This window comes from Mixophyes fleayi, chromosome 8, assembly GCF_038048845.1.
Source record: "Mixophyes fleayi isolate aMixFle1 chromosome 8, aMixFle1.hap1, whole genome shotgun sequence".
Classification (NCBI taxonomy): Eukaryota; Metazoa; Chordata; class Amphibia; order Anura; family Limnodynastidae; genus Mixophyes; species Mixophyes fleayi.
The window spans coordinates 13,145,323-13,163,741 of record NC_134409.1 but is presented as its reverse complement, the minus strand read 5'-3'; the positions used below and the strand labels follow the sequence as shown (position 1 = coordinate 13,163,741).

Here is an 18,419-nt window from a genome sequence, read left to right as displayed (position 1 = left end):
AAAACTTCCTTATGGATAGCCTAACCCTGCATCACCTTAATGATTACAACAACTGCATGGCATTTCTCTAAGAATCTCTGATGTCCTAATACCGTGCTAATAAATAATACTATAGGCTAACCTTGGATTAATAAAGTCATTCCAATGGACAGGCAATTATTACATTTAACTTAGAGCCATTGCCTTATAAAATCTCTTTGGAGATCTTGTAGATTTTTTTACTTACCAGAATACCCATGACTTCACTAAATAGCAAGTACAATTTAGGAAGATATTTTATGACCAATCAAATCACATCATGGATATATGGCTCAATTATTGTTATAGAAATATAATTGTACTTAGATTGATATTTTTTTTATCTATAGATACATAAGGTCCATTTCAGTTTATTATGTTTCTTAGAGAGTTTGTTATTTGTATAGTGGATAATAATCAAATGTATTCACAAATCACATTATTTTAATAGGATTTCTTTTCTTTTATCAATTTTAGCCCCAGTAATTTTATTGGTTTATCTTTACTCCCACTTATCGCTATCATAAGATATGTAAACACTATTTCAGGTTACAATGGGATCTAATCAATCAATACTTTCTTTCCACTTCACGTTTTTAGTATTTCCTCACTCAGTAACAGCCAATTCACTTCACCCATTAATGTAAGGCAATCATTCTTGGCAATGATAAGACTTTGTTACATTAGTAATTCATGAGTTAATTATATATCAGTGTAATATGTTTTAATATTTTTCAGATCAATTGTAGTCACTATGAACCCTTTTACAATTAAATGAATTATATATGTTTTGCTAGTTATGGGTCAAGTTAGAAAATATATTAGTACACTATGATTTTCTATTGGTTCTTTTACAATGACATATAAAGATTTATATTTACGGATGTGATCTAGGATTTGAAGATATTGACTGTTAAATTATTATCTTATTAACATTAACTATTTGCATCTATTATTAAAGGATATCCCATGATGACCTGCAGATGCTGCTAGTTATTGACTGCTATTGGAAATACATTGTTTGCCGATATGTGGGACTTATAATATATAAGTACCCATGGGGATGGAAATGGTAATACCTGTTAAGCCTCCCTGATTAAACCGATCATCGGCATTCTTTATGTGAGATTACGAATAATAGTCTATGTATTTGGATTTGGAGTAAGTTACTCATTTTAGCTACAACGGACTAATTGTTATACTTACCTTATTATATCTAAATAATGTGTCTTTCTATTTGATGGATCGTGGTTGATATAAATGTTTATTTACTTGATCGAGCTCCAACCAATCACGATACAGAATGGGCGGAACCTATGATCCTATTGGTGATTGATAATACCATTCACCAAGTATCGACAAAGGTTTCTAATACACATTACTAGGGAAGACGCATCACTTATATAAAACCTATCATCTCAATTACCATGTTAAGGGTCATCTAGGGATATATGATACCAATATCTTCGTTGAGATATATGAGGATTATTTTTCCATTAGCATTTGAGGTTTAGGAATTGGAATCAGTGACTATCTCAGTAATCATTCCATAGTGTTCATTAATAGCCAGCTCACATGCAGGGAAAGAACAGGACTTAATCCGTTTTACACTGTAGCTCAGTACATAGTCCATATTGCGTATCAGCAACCAGCTTATATATAGGAAACTAAAGAGACTGCAACATACTATATCCCCAGGGAGGTTATGATTTACTAAGAGGACATAATATGCAGATAGCTTTGATGGTCAGTCTGAATAACTATTGCAACTAGTGATTTAACAATACTAAATGTGCTTTATTAGCTGCAGAGTTGATGGCAGTCTAGCATGGTCTATGACTGCTGGGGCTGTGTATTGGGCTGCAGATCTCAGCGGCATTCACACCATTGTTAAACAGTTAAACATCAACACTGACCCTAACATCTACGACTTAATGATGTCAATAGTATCAGTGTAATAGGTTGATAATCTGATATTTATAAGAGAAACACCTATTACATTCATTTCAAACCACACCTCAAGTTTGAACCAACAAGATCCCTCTTGTATGTTTAGAGTCCAACGAATATAATTACTATAGTGTATAAATAAAATATACAACAATAAAGATATTATCTGTTTACATTAGGATTGGACTTTATCCACAACACCATCAGATGAGTGGATTTATAACACATGAGTACTATTAGACCAGCGATGCAGCCAAGTAATATAACTACTTTTTTAACTGTTTACCTCATATTGGTTTGAACTCCATTAATACATTTTTAATATTTCGGTTTCGGTTTAAGTTGTTTTTAAGTGAAATTAATAAACATTATTACTTTTATTTTCAAATTATCACGTACAACACAGGAGTGCCCCTTATACACCATTTCAGCTTCTCTACTTTATTGTTTCTCAGTGATACAATTTTGTGTGGGTGCAGCCCCCTCGTAAATCATTACAGTATTTAACTTGTTGTTTTTGTACATTTTGAGGGACTGTTGTTGACTCTCTGCAGTGTATTTTGTTCTCTTAGGGTCTGTTTCACTAAGGAAAGTAAGGCAAAAAAAGTAGTAAGTTTTCTCCTGGACAAACCATGTTACAATACAAGGGGTGCAAATTAGTTTATAATTTTGCACATAAGATAAATACTGGCTGTTTTTTCATGTAGCACACAAATACTTGATAGCTTTATTTTTACAGTGAAATATAAAGTTGATCTAGGATATGACCTATGCCAACTATAAATCTGAACATTGAAATCTTTAAACATTTTAAATTTGCCTCCCCCTCCAATGCAACATGGTTTTGCCAAGGTGCAAATTTACTCCTTTTTGTTCCTTAATGAATCACCCCCTTAGACTATAACTGCACAATACATTCCTGTCTGTCATTTTTTTACCTCTACATACCACTCAGAGTTTCAAACACTACATGATTTATTCATTAACATGGTGTAAAAAGGATGCAGCGAACAACTGAGTGTTTAATATGGGTTAAAATACATTTGTGCTATTTGTGCCATGTTATTAAATTAATTTTATTTTCTGCAACCACAAAAATTATTTTCAAATGCTGCAGTCCTGTTGTATCACATTTAAGTTGTTGTAACAGTGCATTGAATTAACTGAAAGACATAGTACTGATATACAAATAAAGCTTGCAGACACCATGCGATCTCCCCACTGTATTAAAACTTTACATTAGGAATAAACAGTAGATGCATATTAATAAAGTAACGTAAAATAAACAATGATTATTTGTTTTATATAAATTTTTATTTTCAATATGTGTAATTGTGTAACACCTGTACTAAATGCTAATAAAGATTTATACTATTATTAATTTTAAAAGGAAAGTTACCTGTGTCTACAAAATTGTTAATAACATATGATTTCGTAGCGTACCTTTTTAATTCAAGTATTAATATGAAAAAAAGATATATTTATTTTTTCACAAAACAATTAGTAATAAGCTAGGATTCATCATAATTTTAATATTGCATATTTAGGGTTACACTGTTGTCACAGATTATAACATGTTATGTAGTCAGTGGCTTTGTGTTGCTGTTATGTTTGCATGGTAACTTTGTTACTTTGTTGTATTGCTGTTCTATTGTTTGCTCTCATGTGTTCTATTGTTCTTTCAGCATGTTTGAAATAGGACAGCATGTATCAAATAAATCATTAAGTGTTGTGCCATTTTTCTTGCCATTCATTTTTCAGATTGCATCTTATATGTTCTGCTTTCCTATGTTTATTAGCAATGCAAAGACAATGTGTGAGGCTTTCATGGCTAAAAACCTGATTGCTTCTGGGATTTATGAAGATATATCTTCTAGAATACAACATAAAACTTTTACCATGACAAAAACAAACATTTAAGGATAAGATAAATCGCTAATTATAGTAATTCTGCCCAGGCATATCCCGTCTCGTTAAACTTGAAGTCTTGTCTTTACGATTGATTTCTTAGACACTTTTGTGTTGCAGAATTTACAGCTGATAAAAAACTAAAATAGACAGTTGAGATTTAAAAGGGAAATACCACCAGATTTTAAATTAAATATATTGTTGGTAATGTTAATTGGACCATTTTCTTAATTGGTGCGTATAAAAAAAGGTTGTTCTTTTAAAGGATACAGGTGTTTGTTTTCTGCAATATGGATACCTCATGCTTCAGTTGCCTGTCATCCTTTTATTATAGGTTTCATTGCAGGTGTAGAAATATACCAGAGGCATCAATTCACCTGTTTGACTGTTGAGAACAAGAATCACAACCTGTTATATATCTCTAGAAACGTCACAAAACCATTTGAAACTAGTAAATAAAGGGGGTATGTTAAGGTTTGGTAAAAAGGAAGTTTTTGTAACAATGCCTACAACATATTTAGGTATCCCCTTTAAATCATGTATACTGTACACCCCTTTCAGGCATTTTACCTATGTGTTACTATAGGTGGTAAAAGTACTAAATGAAATGCATGCATAATATTTACCTAAAACCTGTTGAGTAACAATTTTGCTAATTTTATAGCATAGCTGGGTTACCAACTAATTAACCTATGCAAGGGCTTAGGGCACAAAGGTACTTCATTATAGAGATTAATGTAAAATGCTGTTTTGAAGGAGTGCTCCAATAATTCGAGACGTTTTTACCTAAATCCCCCCCCCCCCCCGAAACAATAAGAGACTCACACTGATAGGATCCTGACTCCCTCTGTTCCAAGCACAATTTTAAAGTAAACATTTCAACCACCACTTATCAAATGCAATAATAAAACAAAACTGGGTATTAACAAATAGACAAAGAGGTAAAAAAATATATATATTTTTGCTCGCAAGTTTACAATCTATATAATATTACTGATTCCTAGTGAACTGACCGGCAGCATTTTAATGAATAACGGTCAGCCCCCAGAATTGGCTGCCTGCAGTGTTTGTAAGTGACGCATTCTCTTTATGTTCACGGTGAAAATGTAAACATATCAAGAATCATTTTATGTGAAAATAGAATAGGTAATTAAAAAAACAGGTTTGCCAACTGAGTTTGTCATTTTAAGTATTTTGTATTCCTTTACACAAATTAATATTAGTAATAATTCTAGTGTTTTAGGATTGTGAATTGAACAAAATGTCTAATAATAATTCCTGTCTTTATCAGTTTCTGACATGACATAAATATGTAACTTTTTCTACAAGGACTGAAGGCCATTATCATCATCATCACCATTTATTTATATAGCGCCACTAATTCCGCAGCGCTGTACAGAGAACTCACTCACATCAGTACCTGCCCCATTGTGGCTTACAGTCTAAATTCCCTAATACAGACACACAGACTAGGGTTAATTTGTTAGCAGCCAATTAACCTACCAGTATGTTTTTTGGTGTGTGGGAGGAAACCGGAGCACCCGGAGGAAACCCACGCAAACACGGGGAGAGCATACAAACTCCACACAGACAAGGCCATGGACAGGAATTGAACTCATGACCCCAGTGCTGTGAGGCAGAAGTGCTAACCACTGAGCCACCGTGCTGCCCCACGGTCTTGAATTTTGCATCAGCGCAGAGCTAGCGGTTTTCACATCTTCTCTTATACTTATAATGAGACCCATTTTTTGCCTCTGCGTTTTATTTTGCTGGAGAAAGGCATTTCTAGGTCCACTCGGATTAATGTAGTAAAAAGCTAAAAAACACACACAAACATGCCACATGTAAGAGACACAGTCCTTTATAAATGAGGCCAACAGATTACACAACACAATCCATCACTGGTAGAGATTAATATACTGAATTTTACCAACTTAAGTCAGCCCTCTGTGTTACTTGAATGTGCCTCACCTTTTCTAGAATAACTAAGCATATTAATTACACGGGGACCTTTATTAAAAGCAGGGCATAGCAGATATAAGGCAGAGACATTATATTGTAAAGGGATCAGCTTCCTTGCACCACTTTTATTAAAATGTAGAACATTTCTGTCTCTTGCTCTTTTTGACGTTTCCACCTCACGTAAGCAGGGTCAGGCTGAGCTGGGGGGCAGGGGACGGTCCCTTAGTGGGCTATCTTGGGCTGGGTGACCGGGCCACCTGCAATTTTTACTTTAAAATGTTCCTAATAGGCTTCTGAGTCGTGTCTTGCCCCCCAGACTAAAATTGTTGGCAGTGAGAAGTCCTCTCCAAGCCATGCCAGGAAAAAAAGTTGTGTTAGTCCAATGGAGGAAAGCAAAAGGCATCTTTAATCATAAATATGGTGCATGTTATGCATTACTCTGCTTGCACTTGTTTTCTGGACTCAAAGTCCTCTGTTTTCTGGACCTTTATTAAATGTCCCCCATTCTCTGGAGCTTTAATAAATGCTCCCATTTTTCTGCAATAAAGAAAATGTACGGTTCTCTGTGCTGCCACCTGCTGACAAGGACCAAGGGTGGTAGGTAGCTTGGTAGAAGTTTGTTTTCCTCCTCCCAGGAAAAAGCCTCATAGCATTCCCCATATACTTTCCAGGCACCAGTTCCATGCCCGCTCCTCAAAGCTTGACCCATACTTGCCAAATCTCCCTGAATGTCAGGGAGACTCACTGAAATAGGGGTGATCTCCCTCACTCCCTGAAGAGTCTGGCATTCTCCCTGATGCTGAGCCAGTATAAGACGTGGTTGGCTTCGCCATCTGTGGCATGATGACACAGTTCAGAAATTGTGTCCTATGTCCATGTATTGATGCCTATGGAGGTGGCCATTTTCATGTAGACCAAGATTCAATCAAAGACTGACAGGTAAGGCAACATGACTTCAGTAATGGAGAAATGTAAAAGACACTTCAGTCTCTAGAGATTCATTAGCTGCTTTTCTTTAACGCATAGAATATCCGATAGACTCCCACATTTCTGGGAGACCTCCATGGCTCCCGAGAGAGCAGGGCAACCTCCCGGTTCTCGCCCCCGCAATAGACAAGTGGTGGGGAGCAGGGCTTAATGACGCAAATATTGCGTTGTCTTAGCCCCGCCCCCTGCTGCAATTGGCCAAAATTATGCGATTCGTCAAGTCCCGCCCCGCACGCCCACCTCCCCGGGATCTCCCTGAAGCCAACGAGGAAATGTTGGCAAGTATGACTTGACCTTGAAAATTATTTTTTTTTACTCATAACCATATTGATTGTGACAAACTTAAAAAAACAAACAAAATTAAAATCACCCACTTTTGTCAGTTCCGAGAGTTAAACACTACCACATGTTTTTCACATGAAAAATTCTATAGAAGAGGGGGTGGGGGTCGACATTGCTTGATATCCCAAATATTTCTTGTTACAATTAAACTGCTGATTATTAAAATATATGTGTACATGAAGCAACAGCTCAACATGCAGAATACTGGGTGCAATTATCCAAGGAATTCTTCTGCATGGTTTGTGCATGACCTGGCTTTGCAACTTTCGCATCAATTTACCCTTCTGCTGCTTAATTGCTTCTGCCTGTGTGCGATAAGTATTTCAATGTCAAATTTACCCCTTACAACTTTTATTATTTTATTTTTATTTATTTTTTCCTTGCCATCCTTGTCATAATGCAATTTTTTTAAAGATTGCAAATCCATCCAGGAAAAAATAGCAGAGGCTATTGGCACTAAGCAACTTCTGGATTCCGATCCGGAACCTAGTGACTCGAGTACGGATGAAGAGGACAACTTGAAAAACATCTTCACTACACAGAAACGTAAGATTGATACACATATATTTTTAAAGAAAATTCAATTATTATTATTATTATTATTTTTTTATTAATAATAATAATAATTAATTAATTGGTGTGTACATATCTTGCTGTCATATTTAATATTTATTATTATATTTATTATTTTTATTGCTTTATATTTTCTGACCTACTTCTGTGTTTTGTCCTTTATATCTATATGGATGACCTGTGTGTTTTTGTTGCCATACACAGCCCAGCCCTATAAATTAAATATCATTGTATGCACACAGGAGTCTTATGTTATATGCATGAGAAACAAAAATAACTCTGGCTAGATGATATAAATGTTTTGCTGTAAAACACTAAAGGAAGAATTGCAAATTAATTAATACAGGTGGCAGGAGGGTTTTGTACAACTTAATAAATGTAAGTTGGCTGACAGCAGAAAACCCATTGGTAAAGTCCGTTGACATAGGACTAAATTTTGTTCTGAGCCATCATATAGTGTACATACAGCTATTCTATATAATGATTGCACGCTGCCTCGCATTGATCCATGGGTGAAATGGTTTTAGATAAGTGCCCGGGAGTTGTATTACCTGACTGTCAGCCACTCCATCATCACTGCACGGTGTGCCCTAAAACATGGTACAAGTAATGGCTGTTGCTGTACTATATAAGTTGGATAATCCCTTATGATGGCACCATCGTGAATCACCCACCAAAATAAAAAATAAATGATATCTTTTGGGAACAAACAAATGAAACAACGTTTGTAATTTACACTACTCTTTAAAAACTTTGTTGTTTTAAATTGAAGTTTTTTTTAAAAAAAAATATATGTCAGAAATGCATTGGTTTTATGATATATTAAAAAATAATTAAATTCTGACTTTTTGTCTAAATTTACCTATATAATCCAGATAATATTATTTTTATTTATTCCAAAATGATACTAAAAGAAGCTGTATCAAGTGAAAATAAATAAAATTCACTTGAACGATCTAAGAAACCCAGTAGTAGCACATGGTAAAATCTTAAGACCTTTGTAAAAAAAACAATGTTGGTGCAAACATTTTTTTATTATTAGATTTCGGATCAGTAGGTATTGACAGCTCTGTTTTTCTTCTTTCACATATATGTATTTTAATTTCACAGTTTTGGTTGAAAGTGCTTTACTAGATAAACTGGGTACGACAGACTTTGAAGACCATAAATCGGAGGGAAAGGGAGATGAACCAGAGACAAAGAATATGCTGGATCCATTAACACATGAAGGGCCATCGGGTTGTTCTACATCTGAGATAGTAGATGAAGTAAAAGATGGAGTAGGAGATTCAGATCAAATAATGGTCGAAGATGAGGAAGAATTTGAAATACGAAGTGAAGATCTGTCAAAAGAAGCAACAGAACTTGATTTACAAGCAGAAGATGTCAAATCAACTAACACAAATGAGGACAAAGATTTGGTAGATAATATGAGTTTAGAATCTGTCCCTGTGGAGAGGGAAGCAGATATAAATATCATTCAGGAAGTAGCAGGGTCTAAATGTGTGAGCAACAATGAGGTACCTACAGGTGAATCAGGTGATGTGAATGTGGAGGGTAAAGCTGAACCCGATGATGCAAATGTTGAGAATGAAGGTAAATCTGATGATGTAAATGATGAAAATGAAGGTGAGAATGATGATACACCTGGTGATGTGGATGCTGAGAATAAAGATACACCCGGTAAAGAGAATGTTGAGACTGAAGATACATCTCATGATGGGAATGTTGACAACGAAGATGCGCCTAGTGATATTAATGCAGAGTATGAAGGTGCACCCGCTGAAGTCAATCTGGAGAATGAACATGCTTCAGATGATACGGATGCTGAGAAAGAAGATGCACCTGGAGAACCAAATGTTGGGAAGGATGATACCCCTGTTGATGAAACTGTTGACAATGAGGGTGCAGCTGGCGATCTGACTATTGACAATGAAGAAGCACATGGTGATGAGACTGTTGAAGGTGACAATGCCCCTAGTGATGAGACTGTTGAAAATGAAAGAGAGCTTGGTGACGTAACTGCTGAAAGTAAACATGCCCCTGGTAATGGTAATGAAGATGCTCCTGACGATGTGAATGTTGAGAATGAAGGTGAACCTGGTGACATGAATCCTGAGAACAGAGATTTACCTGGTGATGTGAATAAAGATACATCTGGTGAAGGGAATGTTGAGAATGTAGATGCACCTGGGGATGAGATTGTTGAGAATGTAGATTCACCTGGGGAGGAGAATGCTGAGAATGTAGATGCACCTGGGGAGGAGAATGCTGAGAATGTAGATGCACCTGGTGATCTGGATGCTGAGAATAAAGATACATCTGGTGAAGGGAATGTTGACAATGTAGATGCACCTGGGGATGAGATTGTTGAGAATGTAGATTCACCTGGGGAGGAAAATGCTGAGAATAAAGATGCACCTGGTGATCTGGATGCTGGGAATAGATATACATCTGGTGAAGGGAATGTTGAGAATGTAGATGCACCTGGGGACGAGATTGTTGAGAATGAAGATGCACCTGGTGATCTGGATGCTGAGAATAAAGATACATCTGGTGAAGGGAATGTTGAGAATGTAGATGCACCTGGGGACGAGATTGTTGAGAATGAAGATGCACCTGGTGATCTGAATGCTGACAACAGAGATTTATCTGGTGATGTGAATTCTGAGAATAAAGATGCATCTGGTGATGTAAGTGCTGAGAATGTAGATGCACCTGGAGATGAGATTGTTGAGAACAAAGATGCACCTGGTGATCTGAATTGTGAGAACAAAGATAATTCTGGGGAAGAGAATGTTGAGAGTGTAGATGCACCTAGGGATGAGAATGTTGAGAATGGAGATGCACCTGGTGATCTGAATGCTGAGAATAAAGATAATTCTGGAGAAGAGAATGTTGAGAATGTAGCTGCACCTGGGGATGAGATTGTTGAGAATGAAGATGCACCTGGTGATCTGAATGCTGAGAATAATGAAAGTTCTGGTGAAGGGAATGTTGAGAATGTAGCTGCACCTGGGGATGAGAATGCTGAGAATGAAGATGCACATGATGATCTGGATGCTGAGAGTAAAGATACATCTGGTGAAGGGAATGTTGAGAATAAAGATGCACCTGTTGATGAAAATGCCGAGAATGAAGCTGCACCTGGAGATACAAATGGCGAGAATGAAGATGCACCTGGTGATGAAAATGCAGAGAAAGAAGATACACCTGTTGATACAAATGCCAAGAATGAAGATACACCAGTTGATACAAAGTCCGAGAATGAAGATGCACCTGGTGATACAAATGCCGAGAATGAAGATGCATCTGATGAAGTGAATCCTAAGAATGAAGACAGTTCAGGTGATGTGGATGCAGTGAAGGAAGATACCCCTGGAGAAGTGAATGTTGAGAACGAAGATGCACCTGATACATCTTGGAAAGAGAACGTTGAGAATGAAGCTACATCTCATATAGGGAATGTTGAAAATGAAGATGTGCATGATGATAGGAATGAAGGTGTACCTGGTGATAAGAATGAAGGTGTACCTGGTGATAAGAATGAAGGTGTACCTGGTGATAAGAATGAAGGTGTACCTGGTGATAAGAATGAAGGTGTACCTGGTGATAAGAATGAAGGTATACCTGGTGATAAGAATGAAGGTGTACCTGGTGAAATTAATCTGGAGAATGAAGATACTCCAGGAGATATGGAGGCTGAGACTACTAAATCTGGTGATGACAGTCAAAATACAGAAGATAGTGAGGTTGAGCACTTGGTCTCATCTGTGACACGTATAGATAATGATGATGATGATGCTAAAACAAAAAATGAAGCTCTTGATGTATATACTGAGGATGAATTAAAAAAGGAAGACGTTGTCCAAGAACCCATGGATATGGAAGAGGTTGATGCCAAGCATGAATTAGTTGAAATTTTTGATTTGGGGATGTCCAAAGATGAACTTACAGACGATGATCTGAAAAATGAGGAAATTGTGGATCAAGAAGTCACTTCAGTAACCGTAATGGAACAAGAGAAAACATTAAACAAAGAAGGAGACATTGATCTTAATGAGCTGGCGGAAACAACAAGTGTCCATGACATCGAAATACCTGTTGCCGTGACTGAAATAAGTAATGACTAGGCGCAGATTGATGGATAAGAATTCGTTAAAGAAGCCCATGTGAGTACCCAAATATTTTTACATTTTTAAATACTTTGTTACATGCTGTTTCTACTAAAGCTTTAATGCCAATATACATAATTGTCTATACAACATGGTACCAGTAATCTTTAGTTTAAGAAGCAGTGCAGATTTAAAACACTAGCTGCTCCAAACATGTTGCAGGCCACTTGGTGATTATATCCCAGAGGAGAGACATATTGCAATTTATGATTGTACCTCTAGTTCTATGTCACAATAAATGCACACAGAGCTTGACTTTGAAGGCTGCATTTTGAAAACATAGAAAGGTAAAAAAATATTACTCTGACTCTCAGAATCCCATACTTAGGGGCAAGTACAGGGGACATGATGATACGTTTGTGTTAGTGTGCAGTGGAGGGCAGGGTAATTCTCCAATCAGGCTGCACCTACCACAGCACTATGATGCCAATCGAATCTGCATACTGCGGAGGTGGGACCTGTTGACATGCATCAAGGCCCTATATTAAAAATTATCTTCTAACACATAATATTTATTCCTGAGCTCCAAAATAAATTAAATTGCTAGATTCACTATTGTGAGGTGGAGGTAATATAGGCTTTAGTGAATAGGTGAGTTCTAGAAAGCACTTGAAAGATTAAAGTTTGGGACAGAGTCTGGTGAAGTGGGGTAGGGAGTTTCATAAGTGGATAGAAGTCTTTGAGGCGAGAGTAAGAAGTAGTTATCAGGAGGTGAGGCACAGGTCAGAGACAGATCTTAGAGAATGTGAGAAATAATATCTTGTGATGAGGTTAGAGATGTATTAGTGGAGGTGTTCGTGAGGGTTTGTATTCCTTTCTGGAGGGTATGGGGAGCCATTACAGGAACTGACGGAATGGTGCAGAGATGTGAAGCAGCAAGAGAGAAAGATCAGTCTCACCATGGTATTTAGGAAAGATTGGAGTACGGATAGACGGTTGAGGGGAAGGAAAAATAGGATGAGTTTGCATTAGTTCAGGCCGGCGACAATCAGAGATTGGATACAAGTTTTGGTAACATCCAAAATGAGAAAGAGGTGCATGCTGGTGATATTTTGAAGGAACAGGTGACATTACAGTGTGAACGACTGGCGTATAGGTGGAATCAAGGATGACACCAAGACTTCGGCCATGGGGCACTGGGGAGAGCGTGATGTCAATGGTGAGGGAGGAATTAGAGCGGGTAGTAACATTGGGAGGAGGCAAGATGAGCTTGTATATGATAGCATTAGGACAAATAAGTATAGAGCGGAGAGCCAGTTGGACACATGAAATAATATGGTCTTATGGTTTCCACAAAGGAAATGTGTGAATCGTTCCTTTGTGGAAACAAAGGAACGAAGGGGCTTAATCAGTAGTCCTCGAACCAGTACTTATCGATGTGAAGGGGCTTAACCAGTAGTCCTCGATTCCTTGTGGAATCGAGGACTACTGATTAAGCCCCTGAAAAATATCATGTCCCCCACAAAGAGTATAACAAATTATATAATATGTTCTAGAAGTGTCAAGTTAGACCCAAGGAATTTCACCTCATTTTGAATAACGTCATACAGCTGATACAAGGGAGATACACAATAGGTAAGAGATGGTTGTCAGCACTGGACAAGAGTTTTAATGTAAGTATGATATTACTGTCTTATAGTAAAATCATTTACTCTGGAAAGGGGAGGACAAGCAAAAAATTAGAAGAGAACCCCTTTAAAAATAACAGGTAGGACAGAATCAATGATCTACAAAGAGGAGTCAGTTGAGATTAAAAAAGTAAAATAGTAAAATAGTTAAAAAAAAAAAGAAAGAAATGCTTTGACATCCCATGGCTGAACATAAATGAAGCATTTAACACAAGTGACAAATGTATTGCCAGACTCCTGTAAACGCGCACAGTAGTAAGAATTTTTCAATGTCAAATATATGACAGTTTAGAATTGAAATAGTTAGCACAATCTTCAGTTCCTTTCAAAGTTCCATGTAGTATAAACTGAAGGAAAAACAGTTAGAAGAAAATATATTTATGTGACCAATAATTTGATTATTTTGTATTTACAGTTTAATCAGCAAAACATCTGGATGAAGAAAAATAACAACAGAAGAATACAGTTTTTGGAGATTTATTTTTAGATATTTTTGTCAATATTATAAGGATTAACATGAAAAGTACAAAGGGCAAAATGTATTTTTTAAAAGTCTTTTTATAAACACATTTGCACTTTATATCCAGGGTTATACTTAATATATAATCATATTTGTATGATGATGTAAAAAAAAAAGTCTCTATATCAAATTGCAAATTTTACAAAAATGCACTTTCTAGCATCAAAATATCCATTGTTTACAAATGCCTATTTGTCATTCTAAATTAACCATTTATTTTTCATCAATTATTAAAGTTATGAGATATTCATTTAGATCATAGTAAACCCAGGACCTATGTAATACAATTAATACAAAATATGATTTATTTATTGTCATTGCAGACGTTTGATTATTCTGTATATTCTGTCATATTTATATACACACTATATTTATTTACATGATCTTTTAAATGGTATTAAGTAAATTGCTTTACTGTGGAACTTAAAATATAGCTTCAGAACCCCTGCATGTTGTTTATAAATAAGGAGGGACAGCAAAGACGAATATTGAATTCTTAGTGATGAAAGAACTGCAGGTTTATAATTAAAATGTAATATATTAACATTGCATTCAGTAGCATCATTGATTCGAATAGCACTATACACCACTGTCATAGGAATACTGATAAAATCCAGCAGAAGTGGATTTGAAAACTTAGAAGTGGCAAGAAGTGAAAAATGTAAGTGAATGTAATGTGATAGTTTTACAATGAAGGTAGTAGGAGAAGTATACCACTGTATACCGGCTTACTTCAAACACTATATATATATATATATATATATATATATATATATATATATATATACATATATATATATATATATATATATATATATATATATATATATGTATATATATATATATATATATATATATATATATATAATATTTTTTTTATTTGCGTATTGCTGAGCTTGATAATTTACATATTAGGAGGAAGCTGCTTTTCCAAATGAACAAGCAGAAAATGACTGACAGTCAGCCAGTCTTGCTTTGCAGAGATGCATAGTGTGGACAAGTTGATTCACACACACTGTCCTAAAGTTGGAATGTCAGGTTAACAACGAACAATATGTTTTACCTTCATGGTGAATTTCCAGGTGTACACATCACAATCTTTGAAAACTTTCCTGTTAAATAAGTCTGTACCTGCATTTGTGGGCTAGTTACTTTAGGAAATGCACATGTTGGTAATGGTGAAAATAAATCATCAAAATACAACCTGCTGTCATATTAAGACAACCCCTTTATTTATTTTTTTACTTTTACACTGTTCTCCTAAAATGTTGCTACTTTATGTCTTAAATTAATCGTGAGAGTCAAGCAACTTGGGGTCTTTATTATGTGTTCACTATATATGTGAAAGTGTACATTATATTGATAGAAGTTCACTTACAAATGTACGGGTTTTTTTTTGCAAAAAATCAACTGGTGCATAATGCATTTCATTATAAGCACAGGTAAATATTAGGGTCCCCTGCACTTCTGACCGGACGGAGGACTCAAATCTTTTTGTGGGAAGAAGCTGTGTGTATACCTGTAAATCAGGGAACACTTTCCTAGATGTGCATTTTCCACCACAGCCAGCTCATTTAAATAATCCCATCCTAGAAAATAAAATCTTGTTTTTCCACGTGAGTGTCATTTATCCCTGGTTAGGTATTTATTCAATACCTACTAACGCATTTCATTGCAGTTAGGTTAAGTCTTTAGAGGAATGCAAATGTTATCCTACTGATAGTGGTTCAACAATCATTTCCCTTCACGCTAGTGGGTCTTTTCAAGCACTAGCCAATTGTAATTACCCCACAGCTGTGCGCATAATATAAAATCAGATATTAAAGGTGCATTTCTAAACCTTTTCCACCGTGATCTATGAAATTCAGCTTGCGGAGGTCCATACCTTGTTTGTTTCTACATTAGTTATTATAACTTTTTATAATAATTATGACCTTAGTTATAACTTTTACATTAGTTATTATAACTTTTTACCATAAGATTAACAAAACAAGGCATTAATACTTATAAAAGGATGTAGTAACAATATATTTAAGATTCAGAAGGCAATCTTATATGACGCACAATAAAAAAAACAATTATCCGCAAATCAATCTCAAATCAATATCCAAATAGAAACTTGTTTGCTGTGATGAATATAAATCACTATCATCATACAACATACTTGCCAACTCTCCCGGATTGTCCGGGAGACTCCCGCATTTTGCGAGAGTCTCCCGGACGAGTGTGGCAATCTCCCTGATAGGACGTGGGAAAAATTCAGTTTAAACGCCGCGATTCACCCGGAATCGCGGCGTTTAGCTCCGCCCCCGCTGTAAAATGACGCGATTTGCGTCATTCCGTCACGGGGGCGGGGCCAAAATGACGTGATTTCGCCGCCCCGCCCCCTGCACGCCCACGTCCCAGCCGGCATCTCCCGGAATTAGAAAAAGAAATGTTGGCAAGTATGTCATACAAGTGTGTACATAAACACTAGCATGCTAGAGCATTTCTACATGATACCAATATACTTTTATTGAGAGCACACCCACAGATATAGGCCTCAGTAAGAGGCTCACTTACTAAAATGCATGTCAAGCCCGATCATCACAAGAATGTATACATACGTGTATATATACGTGCTTGCAGTAGTACATATATTATATAACTGTGTGCCTGCTATATATAAAGACAATATAAACTGCCAAGATCTAATTCATCAGTATAAAAATAATATAACCACATAGATCTCTATCTAACCTTATAAGTTTCACATAGCTTTCACTGTGGTGCACCTGATCAACTGGCACAGGAAGCAATGGCACACCTCATAAAAGGAAACAATGTTTCAAACTAAACAAAGCTTTAGCAATTCCTAACAGTGTTAATGTCTCACAAGCTGATCACCCTGCTGATACAGCATTAAACATTTCTTCCACATATTGGATGGTACATGTTACATTGTGATGTCCCTGCATCAGGGGCAAAATCTGTTGAATAATCCACCCAACTGTTCTGACACGCTGCAGGAAGAACAGATACCATTTGCTGCAACAAGTCAAAATGTCCATACCATATTTGTCAGTATTACATTTAAAATAGTACTGTAGTGGTGTTTGCTTTGATGAGTACAGGGCCCTCTCCAATTCCAGTGCTTCCTATACCTCCAACCTCATCTCCGTACATACTGCCTCCCGCTCTCTCCGGTCTCCCGCCGCTTCCCCCGTCCCTCTGGTAACCAGATCTCCTGTATCCAAAATTTCTCCTGTGCTGCCCCCCACCACTGGAACGATCATCCCTCGTTCCACCAGACTATCTCCTAGTCTGTATAGCTTCACATGGTCATTGTAAACCCATCTGTTTATAAAATCCTTCCAGTCCTCCATTTACCATCTCACCATCATCACCATTTATTTATATAGCGCCACTGATTCTGCAGCGCTGTACAGAGAACTAACTCACATCAGTCCCTGCCCAATTGGAGCTAACAGTCTAAATTCCCAAACAAACACACACACACACCGACAGACAGACAGAGAGAGACTAGGGTCAATTTTGATAGCAGCCAATTAACCTACCAGTATGTTTTTGGAGTGTGGAAGGAAACTGGAGCACCCGGAGGAAACCCAGGGACAACATACAAACTCCACACAGATAAGGCCATGAAAGGGAATTGAACTCATGACCCCAGCGCTGTGAGGCAGAAGTGCTAACCACTGAGCCACTGTGCTGCCCGCACCATGTAGTATACCTCACTCTGTTTCATCCTCCATCTCTACCAGTCTTCTTGCCCTAGATTCCCCTAACACTGGCTCACCCCAATGTGTCAACCATTTGTCTGCCCCTTTCCCTTTAGATTGTAAGCTCTTGTGAGCAGGGCCCTCTTCCCTCCTGTTCTCATCACCTATAACTTTTGCTCACCCCTACACTGCGCACCTCCTCCTCGGGCTCTCTGCCCATTGTCTCCACTCCTCCATTGTCTCTGCACCTCTTTTGGTGGGTCTAAACCTGTTAGTTGCACCCACGCTAATGGGCACAGGTATTACCCTGCACCCCAGTAACTGTGTTGAGAGTTGTAGTGTTATTTATTGACTGTATTGTACTGTTATACCATGTACTGTCTTGTTGTTTGTCCCCTGTAGATCGTTGCAGATCTCTTGTGGTGCCCTATAAATAAAGATTATTATTATTAATAATAATAATAATAATAATAATAATAATAATAATTAATAATGAGTAAAGCCAACCTTACCTTTATAGAGAGATCCTAACTGTTTGTGCCTACATACTGTGTATGTCTATGCAAAATAACTTATGTGCATTTTTATTGGAATGCCTCTGTGAGTCATTCTATCATTATAATATTATCTCATATTT

The 18,419-nt window shown here is 36.8% G+C and overlaps 1 protein-coding gene across 2 annotated transcripts in view; it reads left to right on the top strand.

Moving 5' to 3' along the window:
• The window catches only part of ERICH3 (glutamate rich 3), a 73,534-nt gene extending 58,927 nt beyond the window's left edge, over positions 1 to 14,607 (top strand). For both annotated transcript variants that reach the window (XM_075181912.1, XM_075181911.1), the window contains 3 exons: positions 7,582 to 7,713; positions 8,851 to 11,912; positions 13,959 to 14,607. In XM_075181912.1, the coding sequence (XP_075038013.1) occupies positions 7,582 to 7,713; positions 8,851 to 11,873 (3,155 nt within the window). In that variant the 3' untranslated portion in view covers positions 11,874 to 11,912; positions 13,959 to 14,607. The remainder of the gene's footprint in view (positions 1 to 7,581; positions 7,714 to 8,850; positions 11,913 to 13,958) is intronic.
• The last annotated feature ends 3,812 nt before the right edge of the window (positions 14,608 to 18,419 follow it).